At 39.6% G+C, this 16,473-nt stretch overlaps 1 protein-coding gene across 5 annotated transcripts in view; it reads right to left on the bottom strand.

The window, feature by feature from the left end:
• gpat2 (glycerol-3-phosphate acyltransferase 2, mitochondrial) overlaps positions 1-16,473 on the bottom strand; it is a 104,546-nt gene that overhangs the window by 28,108 nt on the left and 59,965 nt on the right. For all 5 annotated transcript variants that reach the window (XR_003832865.1, XM_029440816.1, XM_029440815.1 and 2 more), the window contains 2 exons: positions 2,989-3,092; positions 809-919 (listed from right to left, as the gene is read on the bottom strand). Coding sequence is in view for 4 of the 5 variants with exons in the window: in XM_029440816.1 (XP_029296676.1) it covers positions 809-919; positions 2,989-3,060 (183 nt within the window). In the remaining variant the exon portion in view is untranslated. The remainder of the gene's footprint in view (positions 1-808; positions 920-2,988; positions 3,093-16,473) is intronic.

The following is a 16,473-nucleotide window of genomic DNA, read 5'->3' as shown; positions in this document are numbered from 1 at the left end:
GATCCAATTTATCCTATAAAAAGACACATGCAACTGAAGGATGGCATCTGAATCAGGGCATCTATAAAAGCATCTTTAAAAGCACTAAAATAGCTAACATGTATGGGCAGTATATTTTCAGTCAATTGCATTTGATGTATTCTATCAACTTTAAGCCAACCTCTCTCATTTCATCTAACGATAAAGCAAGGAATGCCTGCCTGTCTGTCTGCCTGTCTGTCTGTATGCCTGTCTGCCTGTCTGTCTGCCTGTCTGACTGTCTGTCTGTCTGCCAGCCTGTCTGTCTGTCTGTCTGTCTGCCTGTCTGCCTGCCTGTCTGTCTGCCTGTCTGCCTGCCTTCCATCAGATCTACTTCACACTACTACACAACAGGTGTATTGCAGGGGACCCAATTTTGTAAAATTTGGTGCAATTTGAAAATGTTCAATACTAATAAACATTTGAATAAACAAGCTAACAGGCTTTCTGAAGCAGCGGGGGAGGGTCTTCAGAGGTCGGCATTCTGAAATTATAAGTGGACAGTATAAACGGAACGACTACACGTATGTGCTATCTGCAGCTGTCCGTGTACACGTCCGTTTTGGAGTATAAACACAGCTCCAGTTGCTCATTGACTGCAGGTTACTTTTGCTGCTGGATGCTGGACATACTAACGTGATAACTCTTTTCACTTCCCTGAAGGCAAGCAGCAATAACACAGGCCAAGTATTTGGCCAGTTCAAAACGGGCCTGTTGTACGGGCACTGCACATGTTAGAATAATTTCCTCTCCTTTCTTTCTCTACCCATCACCTACGCTGCACACTCACCAGACTGTCTGGGGTGCACTGGTGGCAGCACTGGCCAACAGTTGGTCTGAATTTGCCCAGACAGGCAGGAACCGTCTTCAGCTTTGTCTTGATCTTCATTTCCCAGGACAACTGAGAGAAAGAAACACAAACATTAGTATTTCTATTATTTTGCTGGCATTGGAAATGTGCCTATAGCTTTCATTTCACATACTAAAACAGGCAAAGCTGTCCAAGAAACAGGGCTGTCATATGAGGATAATGTAGGCTATGCCTCAGGCTCACAATTTTACACTTTAAAAGTCCTACAATACTTAGATTTTTGCCACATTTGCAAAATATGTAGGTGTAATAAAATAAATAAATACAATAAAATAAGGTCTAATTTACACACTGCATGGGCTAAAACATTTGAGAAGCCTAATTCTCGCATGTTTACAATTGAACTCATTAAAAAATGCAATAATTAAGATCAGTCTATATGATGCAATAGAGGCATTAAAATGTGGACGAGTCCACCAAATGTAGGCCTTTAAGACCAAAATGTTACTCCGGGGGAGATAACACATAGGACCCCAATAGCTGGCAACTCCATATCCTTGTGGAGACCCTGTTTACAGGAGGCTGCCTGCCTGTCCTACTGCTTGGGAGAAAGCTTCAGATAAAACCCTAAAACAGTGCACGTTGTAGCTAGCAGTCCTATAAACGCTCATATTAACACTAGTTGTTGGTGACCAGTCAACAAATCTTACTGCCCCCCCCCCCATACAAAGTAGTCTAGTAGACCCGAGCCTGTGTTTCAGTAGTAGTTACTGCCAAAAGTAACGGAGTCCCAACACTGCTAATGATACAGCCAGTGTGGTCACATGCACTTAACCAGTTGAAACATTCACCTGTTCTTTCACTGCACCATTAGTCCTCCAGCACATTAAAACACAAGCCATGCTTCATAATTAAGGTCAGGGAATCTGATTACTGACCTGCTGCCTGTATACACAGTTTCACAGTAGCTAGGTTACTACAGCTCATGTAAACATGTTCTCCATTCTCTACCTGTGTAACCTGATATCTCCTAGTAACCTGGTCTCTTGTGTGCACGCACGCACTGTCTGACAAGCTGACAAAAAAATTACATATTACTGTCAGCGAGCTACAGTTGCTTTCACATCTCTTCAAAAATACCACAGCACTGGTAAATAACAAAGAGATGGAGGGGGGGAAAGTCCGTTTAAATTGTCCAATTCTTTGCTTTTATTCTGAGTTTGTTATTATGTCTGTGTTGCTGTGATTGAGTCATGCAACTTGCAGTACTGTAAATATTACTACAGGGCCCATATGAGACACAGTATCCGGCAATCAGTGCAAGTACAAAAAGCTCATGTACTGAAGCACATGCCAGACTGAGTACTAATCAGACTTGAGGCCTCCTGTAGCCTGTTGACTGCTGGTCAGTTGTACAAATACCTGTTATGCAATGATACCCATCAACTATCATGCAGTGTGTGTGTGTGTGGGGGCTGTTATTGGGCCCGAAATTAAGTGCTTGTTAAAATACAGACTGATTACCCTGTTTTACCCTGGAAATTAGCTAATGAATCTCCTAAAATCAATGAGACTTTCTCCTGGTTGAAAGATGATGATGGATTCCGGGAAACTGTTCAGCTGACTGAATCGGTGCCTTGCCAAGGAAAGGTTGATTTAGATACACAAATGTAACAAAGCTTGAATCGAACTATCAATAATTGAATGACCATACTAGTTTAGAGGAAAGGAATAAAGAGAAAGGGACCTCAAGGGACCAAGGAGAAAGGGTGTTGAATTCTGTATAGATGTAAAGCCCCCTGAGGCTAATTTGGGCTGGTTGCCTTTTCAACTCTGGACAGAGCCAGGTTAGGCTTCAGCTTTCAAACTTTATCACAAGCTAAGCTATGAGACAGTTAGCAAACTTCTCATTCTAGGCAAAGAAATAACATATTTACCAAAAGTATTCTGTTAAAAATGCTCTTCATTCTCTGCAGGATCAGTATGACTCACTGATACCTCATCACATCCTGTGATTATTTAAAACATCACACAGAATGAAGCCCATGTGTCCGTGCATGTTCTCTTGTGATTGTGAAGAACAAAGAGTTGGAGATTGGTGCAAGTGGAGTAGAGTGGGAGATGACAGTGGGAGAGAGTCATGCAAGCAATGTTCTTACAGCAGGTCTATTTTGTTGAAATGGTGAAAGGACCATGTCTTTGTTTATCCCGTCATTCTTCTCCTGCACCATGGTGAGCCCCCTGCAGACTTCTACTCAGAGACCTACCAAAGAAAGAGGATATTACACAGTGTCATGTTAAAACATTCAAACATTGTGTTGAGTAGTGAGGATTGTTTGAGAGCACATGTGAGTGGGCAGTGCTTTTTGGGAGCTTCACAATACAAGACCAATTTTGTGACTTTTCAGAGGGCAGTGCTTTCATAAAAGGCTTCATCTATCCAATTTAGAGAAAAAAACAAATCCAATCGCGCACACACAATCTCAGTGTGGCATACAATATATTTTGTCCTCTGGTCCTTGTCAGGGGAGAGTCATTCTGTGCCCACAGCTACAATTTCACCAATCTAACTAGTACTTCTTCCCTTCCACCATCACAAACTCTTTCAAATTCCTAACCTTCCCTTCATTCTTCTCAGTTAAGGGAAAGTTAGCTTCTTGCGGCCTGTTTTAGTTGTGTTGGTTTCCGCATTGTTTCCTCTTATTGCACTTGTGGCAATCTTTACTTTAAAAGTTTTCTCCTCACTTCTGTATTCAGGTAGGAAAAAAACAAGGACAGAAATGCTATTAGGAGATTAGAGATTGAGAGGAACTCAAGGTTGTCTTTGCTCAGCAACGTACAGGTGGAGCAGGGTAAACATTCACTAGTGGATAATAAATCATTAAAAGCAGGGTACATAGCCATCAGCAGAAAAACAGCTCTTATGTAACTGTTCCCTTGCACACTCAGAAACAAATTAAGGAGAGTTGGCAACATAGGTCACAATGTCATTTGATCTATCTTAAATAGGTTACCTAATTGATAGTGTTGGCTGTGTCTGAGCTCAAATCAGTCATCATCTGAGATTAAGGTGGATTTAATACAGATCAAGAGGCAGCGCGCACTCTCCAAAGAGAAAGCTACGGCAGTATAAAAGCCACTATCCTGAGAGAGCCTACCTTTAGTTTTATGTAAGGCTTTGTTTCTACTACAAAAGGATGAAGACGTAGCCGGCTGTCATCCTGTGGCGCAAACTCTTCATCTTGCTGTGGTTGCACTCATCAGATTCAGAAACCCAATTAGGTTCAATGGGAGACGTTTCTTTCGCATCTCTGTGTCCCACTCTGTTGATCCTACTCTGCCCCATTAACTTTGCTAATTAAAACTTAAGCCTTCCCCCTTTGGGAGATGCTCCATTTCAACTGGCTCAAGTTCCCACATTCATTACTAACTCTGGTGGGAACGACAGCATTGACAAGAGGGTCCCAGGGCTGCTTTAATGTTTCTCAGGTGCAGAGGGTGACGGCGAAGTTGAGGCAGCAAAACAGGTAGTAAAGGGTGTTGCACTGTAAATTTAACAGCCAAAGATTCAGCAACGGCTCTAATAGGGTTGTATAAGCCACTCCATAGGGAATATAAGACCACGTGGAAAGAGCTAGAGACCACAGTATACCAAGGCCAAACCTGTGTAACACTACAATCAAAGAGTCCCATTTTCCTCACAGTCCCTCCTCCTGTCAACAAAGAACATATGAATTAACAATCGGACGCGTAGAAACATGACAGATATTGGAATTTGAGCCACACGTTCCTCCGCACATTATGCTTGCTTAGTTCATCCTCTCCTCAGAAGTTAATTGATCAATTATAGTCTTTCATTAATATGCTGTAGTTTGCTAATGTGATATCCCAAGAACTAAGTGGGCCCATGATGAGAAAGGATTAAACATCAGAAGCCATTATGAGCTGCCAGGTCAGATTAGATTGGAATACATTTTAGAGCAGCAGTCGATGTGATGGAGGTTGGTGCGTTCCAAGTATATTCTCAAAATTGCTCAGTGATTACAGGGGGCTTTAAATACACGTAGGGGCTATTTGAAAAGGAGACAAACATATACGTTTCAGATATCTAGTCCATATATACATTTCGGCAACTCAGTCTATCCACGCACACATATGCAACTTTAAGGGTACATGGAGACCATGGAGAGACCTCAAGGTGACACAAAAGCCACGTGACTGTAGTATCAGTATGGCAAAACATACACATGGCAGACACATAATGTAAAGCCAACAGTACTGTGTGTTTGTGCCAGATGACTTTTCAACAACCTGAACTGAAAACACTGAAAAGTAACACTGCCATTGGTAACTTGACCAGTAAACAAATAGGTTTGTTTGTGCCGAATGCCGACATAGTGAGTAAAATACACCGATGAACGGCTTTTACACCACATACAACAAATTCAATTAATGCCACATGAATTGCAAACCAAGGTTTGTATTTCACTCTGTGTTTGTATTTGTTTAAGAGTCAACAAGGCATTGTCAGCTACATGTTACCTAGCATTATAGTAAAATAATATAGAATGACTGAAAATTCATACTTAATTTGGAAAAACCCACCCTCCTGCTGAGCCACCAAATTCCCACAATTGACCCACTGCAACATATCCTGCAGTAATGACTTTTTTACGGATGCAGATTGTTTTGAATTCAGTCTTGGCTGAAATCATGCTGGATAATAATTCAAATTTGTCACATTATTCTGTTATGTGGAATTTTTATGGAGAAAAATCTGCCAAATCTACAAGCCTTTCTTTTTCTCTTGTAATCATCTGTACAATGTTTAACAAAAGTCAGCAACTCGCCCTTTATCAGCCAAATTACCTGTCAATAAAATATGAAAGGCCAAACCCTGGAAGAGCAGTAATCCATATTTGGAAAAACCCAGTATCTCTATCCAGAGATAACATATTTGTAAAAACACCAAATGGGAGCAATTGACAGTAATGAAGGACTTGTCTACAAACTGATTGCAAGACCACAACACGATTAAAAAACATTTAATAACAAATTGAATTTGGTGTTGCATCTTTAAACAGTATCCGACAGGAATGGGGGTATAATGTAAATTAGTTTACGTTCATCTCCATCTCCTTGAGTGTTTGCAAACAAGACAGGGACTAATAAAGTCTTGTTAAGATGCATCTCCAGCAAAAAGTGACTACATTACAGTGCAATCCACTTGGTGGAAAATAGACACAGATGCAATACAATAGATTAACATTTGAGCCAAATGATTGTGGAATTCACCAATTCGTAAAAACGTCAATATTGTGCCGACCTAGACAGTTATTAAAAGGGCTTCTTTGTACCTAAAGAATGTTTGACTTAATCATAAACCCTGCATTTCACCAGAGGTCAACTCTATGACCAGTTGAACCTTTACAACAACAAGCATTCACTTAGTTACCTTATGTGGTGTAAAAACATCTATCGTACAGCCAACCTGTGATGACAATAACTGCGACAAATGTCTGATTTCTCCTCACTCTAAAAAAATTTTTTTAATCTGAGCATCACTTTAGCAAGTCAGAGATAAATGAGAAAATCCAGATACATAGTTTACTTGGCGATAGCGTTAACAGCAAGTCTTTGACATGCTTATGAGCTTTCTTAAACAAACCAATTGGGAGCGAGGATTCTGCTCGGCAGGCAGATATATAACGCCACAGGGACATCGATGTGAAAGGCTTTATTTTCAAGCGAGTAAACCAGGCTGTTCGAAGAGAATGTTAATATTGTTAACACACATCTATGCACCTGGATGCGCACTCACACACACAAAATCAATCTGTGAATCAGTACCATGCGTCATGGAGCCACAGAGTATCATTGATTCCCTAGAACAAAAGGAATTATTTACCTTTACTCTCTGCTCTCTTCTGCTCTTAAACTTCACTGTTTTTGCTTCAATGGCTGCGGTACAGTGCTTGTAGAAAATCCTTACGTAACACTCTGACAGCCAACAATCAGATTTAAAGAACTATGACTAATTTAACTATCTACCAGAAGCTATTCATGTAATTTATATGCATCTAGAATTTCAAAACACGATATGGTTAATAACTGACTTACAGTAAAATACTATTAATACATAAATCCTTCTGAAATTAGAGAACCACATGATCCTCTTTTTTTTTTAATGGAAATTTCTTGTAAATTTATTAAATAGCTACCGTTTGCCTGATAAAAGGCATTAATTTCCTGTGACATAAATGATGCTATTCCTTACATTTATCATTAGAGATTACAGTATGACACAGCTGGTTTTCTAATTAAATCAACCAGATTAACTGAAAACACCTGTGTGAGTGTTCACAGGCTTTAAATGACTGATGAGGGCATGTGTCCTTGCGTTTCTTCTGGCAGAAAAACAGGCAGAGCACTGGGGAGAGTTTTTGAGGGTCTTTTTTTTATGTTTCTATAACAACTCTCTCTTAACATAATATAACCCCTCTAACCACAGTTGTAAAATGTACTAGCATTGCTTTTAATGAACTATTTGGGATACTATCTATTTGTCTTTGTATTTCACCATGAGTACCACCCGGAGAATGCTTCCCCTCGTATGTTGTCTAAATGAGTATGATCCAGATAAGAGTACTTTATTCTTGGATATCTGCCGATACTGAGTCTGATCTACATTTCCTAATTTGGCCCATCATATTTTTCACAAGCTTCTTGATCTCAATACTGAAGATGAAATGAAATTAGAATAAAAGTTTAACTAGGTGGATGTGAAAATCTAAAATAGCTTTGCAGCAATCCGCTACAGAGAAATAACAATAATAAGTTAAATATATGCTAGTGCAAATATAAATGCTAAAATAATGATTCTAAAACAAGTCATCTGGTAAAAGTGAGTTTTTTAGGAGGCACTTAAAAGCTGCAGTGGAGTCTGCCGATCTCACACTAAGGGGAGGGTTTCAGAGCCGAGGGGCCTTAACCACCTTGTCGGTGGAACAGCTAAAAGGTTTTGATCAGAAGATATTAGAGGCCTGTCTGGGATGTGAGGGGATGAATGTTTTTTTATATTATCTGGAGCCAGACTATGGGTATAACTCTTATCTTGGAGAAGTTTTTTAGTTTTTTACCTTTGTTGGAGTTGTTAGGACAACAACAACACTCAGTACACTCATGCATTAGTGGATACAGTGGTTTTTCAAAGTGATACTTCTTTAAATTCATAACAGAGACAGGCTTTCAGAGAGCCCACAAACCCACAACTGACAAGTTTAATTTTGGCCTGCCATCAAGTTACTCAGAACATTAATGTTAATTATCTGATAAATGATTGATTAGCAGCTGAAAGTTAGAAGCTGCTAGCTGAATGATAAAACAGAATTGTTACTGTCGGAGCTTCGTGAGTCTCTGTATTTTGCCAATTGTCAGGCTGGTGTGCGAGTCAACGAGGACAGGACCCAAATGCAGACAATGCAGGTCAACAGCAACAGTTCAGGGGTTTATTGCAGAGGTGAACACGCAAAAGCTTACAGGCAGGCGGGTATAGGTTCCAGGGTTGAGGTTTTAGGTTTCAGGTACAAGTAGGCAGGTAAGCATGCAGAGGGGCAGGTACAGGTAACTAGAAAGCAAAGACAAATGCAACTTAAAAACTTCAGCGATCTGACACCAACTGACACAGTGGCTGTGTCTCAATTCAGGGGCTACAGCCTTCGCAGGCAGCATTTGTAGACCGATTACGTCACAGCGGCCGGGAAAGGGGTGTCCCATTTCGGCGACTCCTTGAGATGCAGCCGACAAATGCAGCCTTCTTTTGCCAGATTTGCAGGACACATCTGATGTATCCTACACAGCCTCAGGTATCCCAAGATTCATTGCGCCGATTGAATTCTGACGAAAAATGGCGCCCCTCGACCCAGCAGTAACGGCAAATGGATATACTTTTAAATGTAAGTATTAGGTTTCAACTCGCTCGAATAGCTAACGATACAGATGTTATAAAAATCAAAGGACCTTAAAACATAAAATTTCACTAAAATGACGGTTAAGTTAAGCTAGCTGCTCAGCAGCTGTTAGGAGCGGCTGCTTGGCTGCCGGCATCCAACCTAAGTTAACCTTTTAAAGTAGAACTTTTAAGACCTTAACTTTCAAACCTAAGAGTTGTAAATGTTGATTTATAGTTTACATAGATTGTGGCGATTGTACAGATAATTTACACTTCATATTACCTGCTTGGTTTTCTGACAGTTGAATATCCCTTAAACAGTCCACTGCAATGTTCGGATTGATTATACATATTTTATTATTTATAATATGTGTACTTATTTTGCAACTTAATCTGCTTTTGTTTGGTAGTGTATAGATAAACTTGCTCTAACATTTAGTTTTGTTTTACGGAGAAGGAGACAGGCAGAAGAGAGGATGGAGAGCAGGGAGAGGATGGACAGACTCTTCTCTCTGCTGGAGAAACTTGTTGACAAATTAAATGTAAATTAATTGAAATAAATAATATTTATAACGATGAATATATTGTGCATTTCATTTACATGAACTATAAATGAAAAGTAATGAAAACTTAATTGATTTCAAGGTTCAAGAAGGATTTATTTAGTACATATGATTTATTAATTTAGAAAACTACCTATCAATGAATGGAGATGAATGATCGAACAAAGAAAATTATTATTATAAACAAAAGTATTATAAAACAATATAACATTTATAGTATATACAGATACAGTTTGCTGCTGGACTTGGATGGGCTGCCACAATAAAGCCCCTGGTGTCTCCTGATGCATCATCTGGGGTGGTCTTCAGAGTGTGTATGAGATGCCCCTCCACCGTCTAAAATACATTATCGCCGGTGATAAAGCATATCTTCAATCATGATTGAAAATAAAAAAATTAAAGTAATATCTCTGGTTCCTGCTCTCTGGGAAAATGTTAAAGGAAGCCGTCAACTGCTTGATAGCTTCAGAGAGTTGCTAGGCGACGGGAGCGGCAAAATGTAAGGGCGTGAACAACTGGTGACGTACCAGGAAGTCCCCCGTAGACAGTACCGTCTCATTTCGTAGACCGCTCGGTTCAGCCTTCGCGGTCTATGGACATCCTGGCCTCTAAAGACCGCGAAGGCTACGTCCTGCGAAGGCTGCAGCCCCTGAATTGAGACACAGCCAGTGTATAAGTGTAAGCGCTGTAGGGCTAATGAGGGAATTAGATACAGGTGAGGGGATGGGTGGGGAAAGCCAGGCAACTACAGAGCAGATTAGAGAAGTGGGAACAGGTGTGTAGATTGGCAGGGCAAGTCAGGTGATGGGGGGGAGAGGAGAAAGCATCTGGTGGATGGATGGAAAAAAATCAATGTAAGATCCTGTAGAATAAGGAATGTAGAGGAAGGCCAGAGAGACATTGCAGGGGGCTGTGGATGTGAGAGTATGGAGAGTAAAGGGAGAGACTGAACACTGAGGCTTAGTTTGTGACAACGATTGTCAACCTGGGTGTCAGAAAAGAGTCAATCACCGGTGTGACCAAATAATATCTCCAATTCACACACTTGCATATGAAGCAAAATGCCCCCAAGTTCAGGGACCGGCTGGTATTTTAAGGAGAGCAGCATGCGGCAACACCAGCACAAAAACTGACATCTGCAAAACGTTGCTTTTCCTACTATATGTCAAAATGTCAGCTGTGACAAAGGCCTATTAAGGCTAATGTGTATACTAACTAATATTATCGTTTGTTTTCAGACATGGTTTATTGTTGAAATATCTCAGATATGATATTCTGTCCTGTGGGTGACCCCACTCGAATAGTCAAAAAAGACAAGGCGTAGACAGAACGATAAGATGAAATATGTTTGTGTGAGAGATAAAAGTAAACATAAGTAGTTAATTGCTGTGACATTTGATGTTCTTTCATGAAAACAACATTAACGCGTGAAGGATTGAGGGAGAACAGGGGGGAGGGCCTTGGGAAAAGATCAGATTGTTTTCAACAAACAGGATCTGGTAATAACTCTGATGAAACTCGTGTTTTTGACTAAGATCTGATGATAATTATGCTGATCACTGATATTTCTCCCTCTCACCGACAGCCATGAAGTTTTATTAAGCACTGTGGGATACAAGACACCTTACTGAACGGCCAGGTTGAGGTTATGTCAGGGGTGAGATACCTGCAGCTTCTTCTCAACTACAAACAAATATGGAAGCTGTGGGCCAAGTGCACATTCAACGCACATAAAACACAGATGCATTCAAATATGTGAACAAAAATAAGAGAAGCTATATTAAGAAAAAGCCCTCAAACTGGAAATCTACAAGCAACGTGATGCAACCTGATGTCTTATGCAACTGGCCTATTTGGTAATTGATTCATGAACGAAACATATTCAGGAAGGGTTAGCAGCATTTATGCAATACTTGAGAATAAATTGTGCAGACAAATGTCACTGTGGCTGTGTGTGTTGGTGCAAAGTCAAACTTCAGACTTCTCCAAAGGCTTTATTGTTAAGGAACAGTGTAAGCTTCTGTGATCAACAGAAACTGCCATCCACTTCTTATCCTTATAAATTCACATTGTTTTCAAACAAATGTTTGTTTCATGTTTGACCCCGAGCTGCCCTCCTTCTGCGGCAACACAGAAGCCGTACACCACCTGTGCTGCAAAGAAGCACAGCATTCACTGATTCAAATTAAAGCCTGCTATTCATCTGCATGTCTCTATACTGTACAGTAAGTGAGATTCCTCAGCAGCTGAGAAAAATTCACTTACTGAAAGAACTCACTGAATGATCTGAAGGCAGAAACAGTGATCGACTGTCTCTTCAGTCTGTTACTTCAAGAAGAAACAGACAGAAGAGATTTGGGGGAAAGATTCTTACTGAGAGGATGCACTACAATAAAATATTTAACTTCTACAATGGAGTCATTTTCTTTCAGAGATTTCCCAGAAGTCTGGTGTCTTGCAGTACAGATGGATAGGCAGCATGGTAAGATTACAATAGGGACAAGTAGCACACTGCTTCGAGCTCTTTCAAAAACCCATCACATATATGAATCCTGTGTTTTGAGTTTAAGCGCTGCTAAGAAAGCATTGACTTACAGAATGTTGGAAAAGGGGCAAAAAGAAAGGCTGTAACTTATTTCTATTACCAATTACTCTGCTGATTATCAATCATGTGGTCAATAAAATGTCAGAAAATCAGTTATTCAAAAGCCAAGGTAACATCTTCAAAGAGCTTGTTGTGTAACCAACAACACAAAAACGTTAAGTTTCATATTTCCTTTATTGACTCGTTTCTATAATTTAGTTTATATTTTTTACAGAACTATTACTGAACTGATGTTCATGTAATAGAGCAGGCATAACTCATGCAACTTACCCTGTATGAATACATAATACTATATAAATAATAATATCATTTGACAGTGAGAATCATTAGGATTGTTTGATTGTTTTAGTAGATTCATTTTCTGCAAATCAATTTTTCAGCTCTTGCTTAAAGCAAAGCTCCTCTGCATGTTTTAAAGTATTAGTCAATTTAGACAGCTAATAAAAATCACAGGATTGCAACTAACATTTATTTTCATTTTTAATTAATCTGCTGACAATTGCGTGATTAATCAATGAATTGTTTGCAGTATAGGAAAGCAATCGCAATCACAAATTTGCAGAGCTCATCGTGAAGTCTTCAAACATCTTGTTTCGTTTCACCAACAAAACCCAAAAAACATTCAGTTTAAAATCATAGAAGACTAAGAAAATCAGAAAGATGGTTCAAAAGATGGAACCAGTAAATCACTTCTCGTTTTCCTAACCGACTGATCAATGAATAGACTAATAACGTAGAAAACTAAACAGGGGAGTCTGTGATGCTCTTTTACTGTCCAGCACCATCATGGCCCAGTTCATGTGGACACTTAATTCATGCATTCATTAATAATATAATTCAATAATCACGGTCGGGTGCCGTTCACATTTGAACCGATACCGGTACCCAATGGTACCATTTTGTACTTTACTCTCTCTGTAATAACACACATTTAATTTCAGAAGTAAAAAATAAGACTGCCCTTCTGAATTTCAACCTTGTTATTTATTCGAAACAATTTATTATTTATAAAACATTTTACACACCACACAAACCCCTTCCTAACTTAATCTATGCTTTCAAACCCGTCCCAAAAACCTCCAGCCTGTCTGTCCGTTATTAGGGCAGAGCGTAGTGTGAGGACGCTGTCTTGTGTGTCTCGGAGGAAACACATGTTAGACGTGTTGCCCTGGCCAGCTTTGCATTTTGCATTACAAATATTATTTATTTTGTATACATAATTGTTTTTTAGTACGAGTATAACCACATCTGCGACTAAGGATATCTGGTTTAACTGGTTTTGCCATAACTGCGGTTACATAACACGCAGGTTCAAGTAAGGAGTGATGGATGCAGAAGAATGATCGCAATATGATGTATAAATGGTTGAGTGGACGCTTTAAGAATTTGAGTTCAACTGGGGAGCAAGGCCTCTGTGTGTGTGTGTGTGCGTGTGCGTGTGCTACAGATGAATAATGGGAGACAGAGTGGTGTATAATTATCTCTACTTGTAAACCCTCACTATAACTCCTGTGACCATGAATATACAACAAAAAATAGTTGACAGCAACTTTAAATCAGACCCGAAACAGATGGCCTCTTCAGAGACCATCTGAAAGGCGGTGCAGTTTGTATGGAGACAGATAATGTAGGTTCAAATCCTTGGGAGGCATTTGACTGCTTTAGTGTCCTTGAGCATCCTATAGCCTCAAAGAATCCATTAAATATTATGTTATATCACCAGTGTAAGTGCTCACACGCACGCTGGTAACTAGTATGAGTCACACTCACGGATGCATCAAGAGGAGCTGGATACAGCACAAATCCCCTCTGACCCAAAAAATATTTTTTCCCATAGACCTCTATTTTAAAAGACATGTCATTAAAACTGTTGACATGACATCGCCGACTGCAAACAAGATCAATTATTACTCTTTCTATTGTGCATTTTTAAATCGCAGCAAAATTTATTTTGGTACTTTCCCAGAGCCTAGAAAAGTGCACGCACGCACAGTGTTTACAAAAGTTTAAAAAATGGGAAGACAAAGATATTAAAATAAAAACTTTTGATTTATGAACAGAATGCATTTTATCAATGAAGCTTTAATCATTTCGATTATATTCATGCAAAGCATAAGCATTTACTTGGAGAAGGTTTAAATTGTATTTCAGGACGGTTTGGGCTCAGTGGTGAAAAATGTTAAGTTAGAGCCCTGAAGGCAATTTATTGAGGTCTCATGATCATAACTTTAAATCTAGTGCAATAAAGGCTGAGGGCTGTGTGGTTATATGTCAGAGGGAGACATGTGAGGGTCATTAAGTGGGCTCAATAAGTAAATATTTCTATGTGAATCTCCCCGTCCCTCTCTGGTAATACAGTGGTATCACTGTTTACCTTTTTTGCCAAGCTCTACCAGTTCTCAGTAGTGAAAAGTGAAAAATACCACATCTTCTTCCAACGTTAATTCCCAAAACAACATTCAATTAATTTGCCCTATACTTCAACAAACACACCCAAGAAAAATATTTTCCTTCCAGAGTCAAGGGGACAGATAGAGCAAGTGAGAAGACGTGGGACGGAAGCAAAGAATGTTTGTTTTTGTGCTTTAACACAGATTTAAAATTAAGTTTTTGAAACAGCCTTTAAGGAAGCTTGATGAAGTTAGTTGGAAATGTTAATAGTCCTGGGAATTTTAAAAAGGACTGGGTTCCTCAGAAAAAAGGTAAAAACATTGTGAGACCATAAGTTTACATATTATAACACAAACGATACTTAAAGCCATGTCACGCTGAAGCAGGGACATTGAAGCAACCTGCATTTGCTGCGAATAAATCAATATGGCCAACCTGATTCCAGAGATATATAAAATATAATATAAGGATTATTAGTCTTCAAGGAAAGTGATCTTACATCACACAGCAAAGGCAACTTATTAAAAAACAACTGGTTTGAGGACTGAGTGAAGTGATTAGTAAACCATAATCTAGTAACTACGTTGATAACGAGATACATAGCAGAAAATGGATTACAAGAGACAGAGATCCACCCCTCTCCTACTATCCGCATTCCCACAACATATGGCACTCCAATGGGACCAGGTGCTGAGCTGGTTATAGCAGCGCTGACAACCATCGACCTCTTTGGTGGTGGGATCCTTAATGTGTAATTGGGCGGTGGGTTCTGCTGGAGTTATCAATGCGAAGGTCTTGCTCACTTGCTCTGTGGTGCTGGGGCGCATCACACTCTACAGGATGTTATCAAGATTATTGTGCCAAAGGGAGCAACGCACCACCTCATGTGATCTCATGGGGAAGCAGATGTAAACAAAATAGAGACTGACGTGGTTCAACAACTTGCTGTAGTAACGCTTTGCACTGAGGAAAAACAGCAGAAGTCTAAATGAGTCTAGATGAAAAAATCTTTGGGGAGAAGCAGCCAATACGGGTCGTCTATTCTTCAGTGAGAACTGGAGGGGTCAGGTTTAATACATCTCAACAGTAGGATGCTTGCTAACGTTAGCTTTGATGGCTAGAATGTTTACAGTTACGTCGTTACCGACAACGATTCCAGACCAGATTTCACCTCCGATTGTCAGGAGGGGAGTGAATCGACCCAAAACTGTTGTAGTCTGAGCCCAACTCCTCTACAATGGTTAGCAGTGCAGATGCACACATGGTTTTGTACATAGTACATCATGTGGGCGTGTTCCAATCAAAATGTACATCAGAAGGATCATGGCAGAACCCATCACATGCTGAAAGTATAAATTTGCTTTCAGAGTCATATGTGACCAATGATTGCAACTTAGTAATAGTCAAAAACAGGTTGAATGATGTTCAATCTCCTTTCTCATTCATGTGATTTTATGAGAAAACTTCAAGAGGACACTTGTTTTTCTGAGTGCTTGCATTTCGAGCGCATTCATCCCAGTTTCATCGACGAACAGATTTTCTTTTACAAATTGGAATGAATTTATTAAACACACTTAGCAGATAATCACTGATCAGTGTTTCACTAAAGGAACGATGAAGCTCAGCACTACACGCCATTCTATTTGTTGCGTTAACCTTCATTAATACAAGGAAATCCATTTGGGAACAAATTGGAAAACGCTGCTGTGCATAATCAATAACAAAACACTGTAAGATGTACATAGACAGCTGAGACATGCCATTGAGATACAAGTTTAATATTAACAGCCACAACCACAGGAGGTAGAAAAATAATGTTAGGACTCAAGGAAAAGAGACTTAGAGACGAAGTAAGTCACTAAAAATACTGATGCAAAGCTGTGTCACATTAGGCTGGAAATCAATAAGCGGAATTTGTCAACCCCATATATACTGCATACATTTCTCTAGTTTTTCCCCCATGTGAGCTCTGTTAGCCGTTTCATGTTGCTTTGAAAACAACTCAAAGCGATTATTGCAGGCCCTCTTTAATCTCTGTTGAAGACTGCTGTTTGGCATTCAACCTCATATGACCCACCTTTGAGTCAGTGCTTGTAACTGTGATTACCTCAACATTTTCTACATGTTGTAAACA

This window comes from Cottoperca gobio, chromosome 9, assembly GCF_900634415.1.
Source record: "Cottoperca gobio chromosome 9, fCotGob3.1, whole genome shotgun sequence".
In the NCBI taxonomy this organism is placed as follows: Eukaryota; Metazoa; Chordata; class Actinopteri; order Perciformes; family Bovichtidae; genus Cottoperca; species Cottoperca gobio.
The sequence above is the reverse complement of the archived record's forward strand: the minus strand, read 5'-3'. Positions and strand labels throughout refer to the sequence as shown.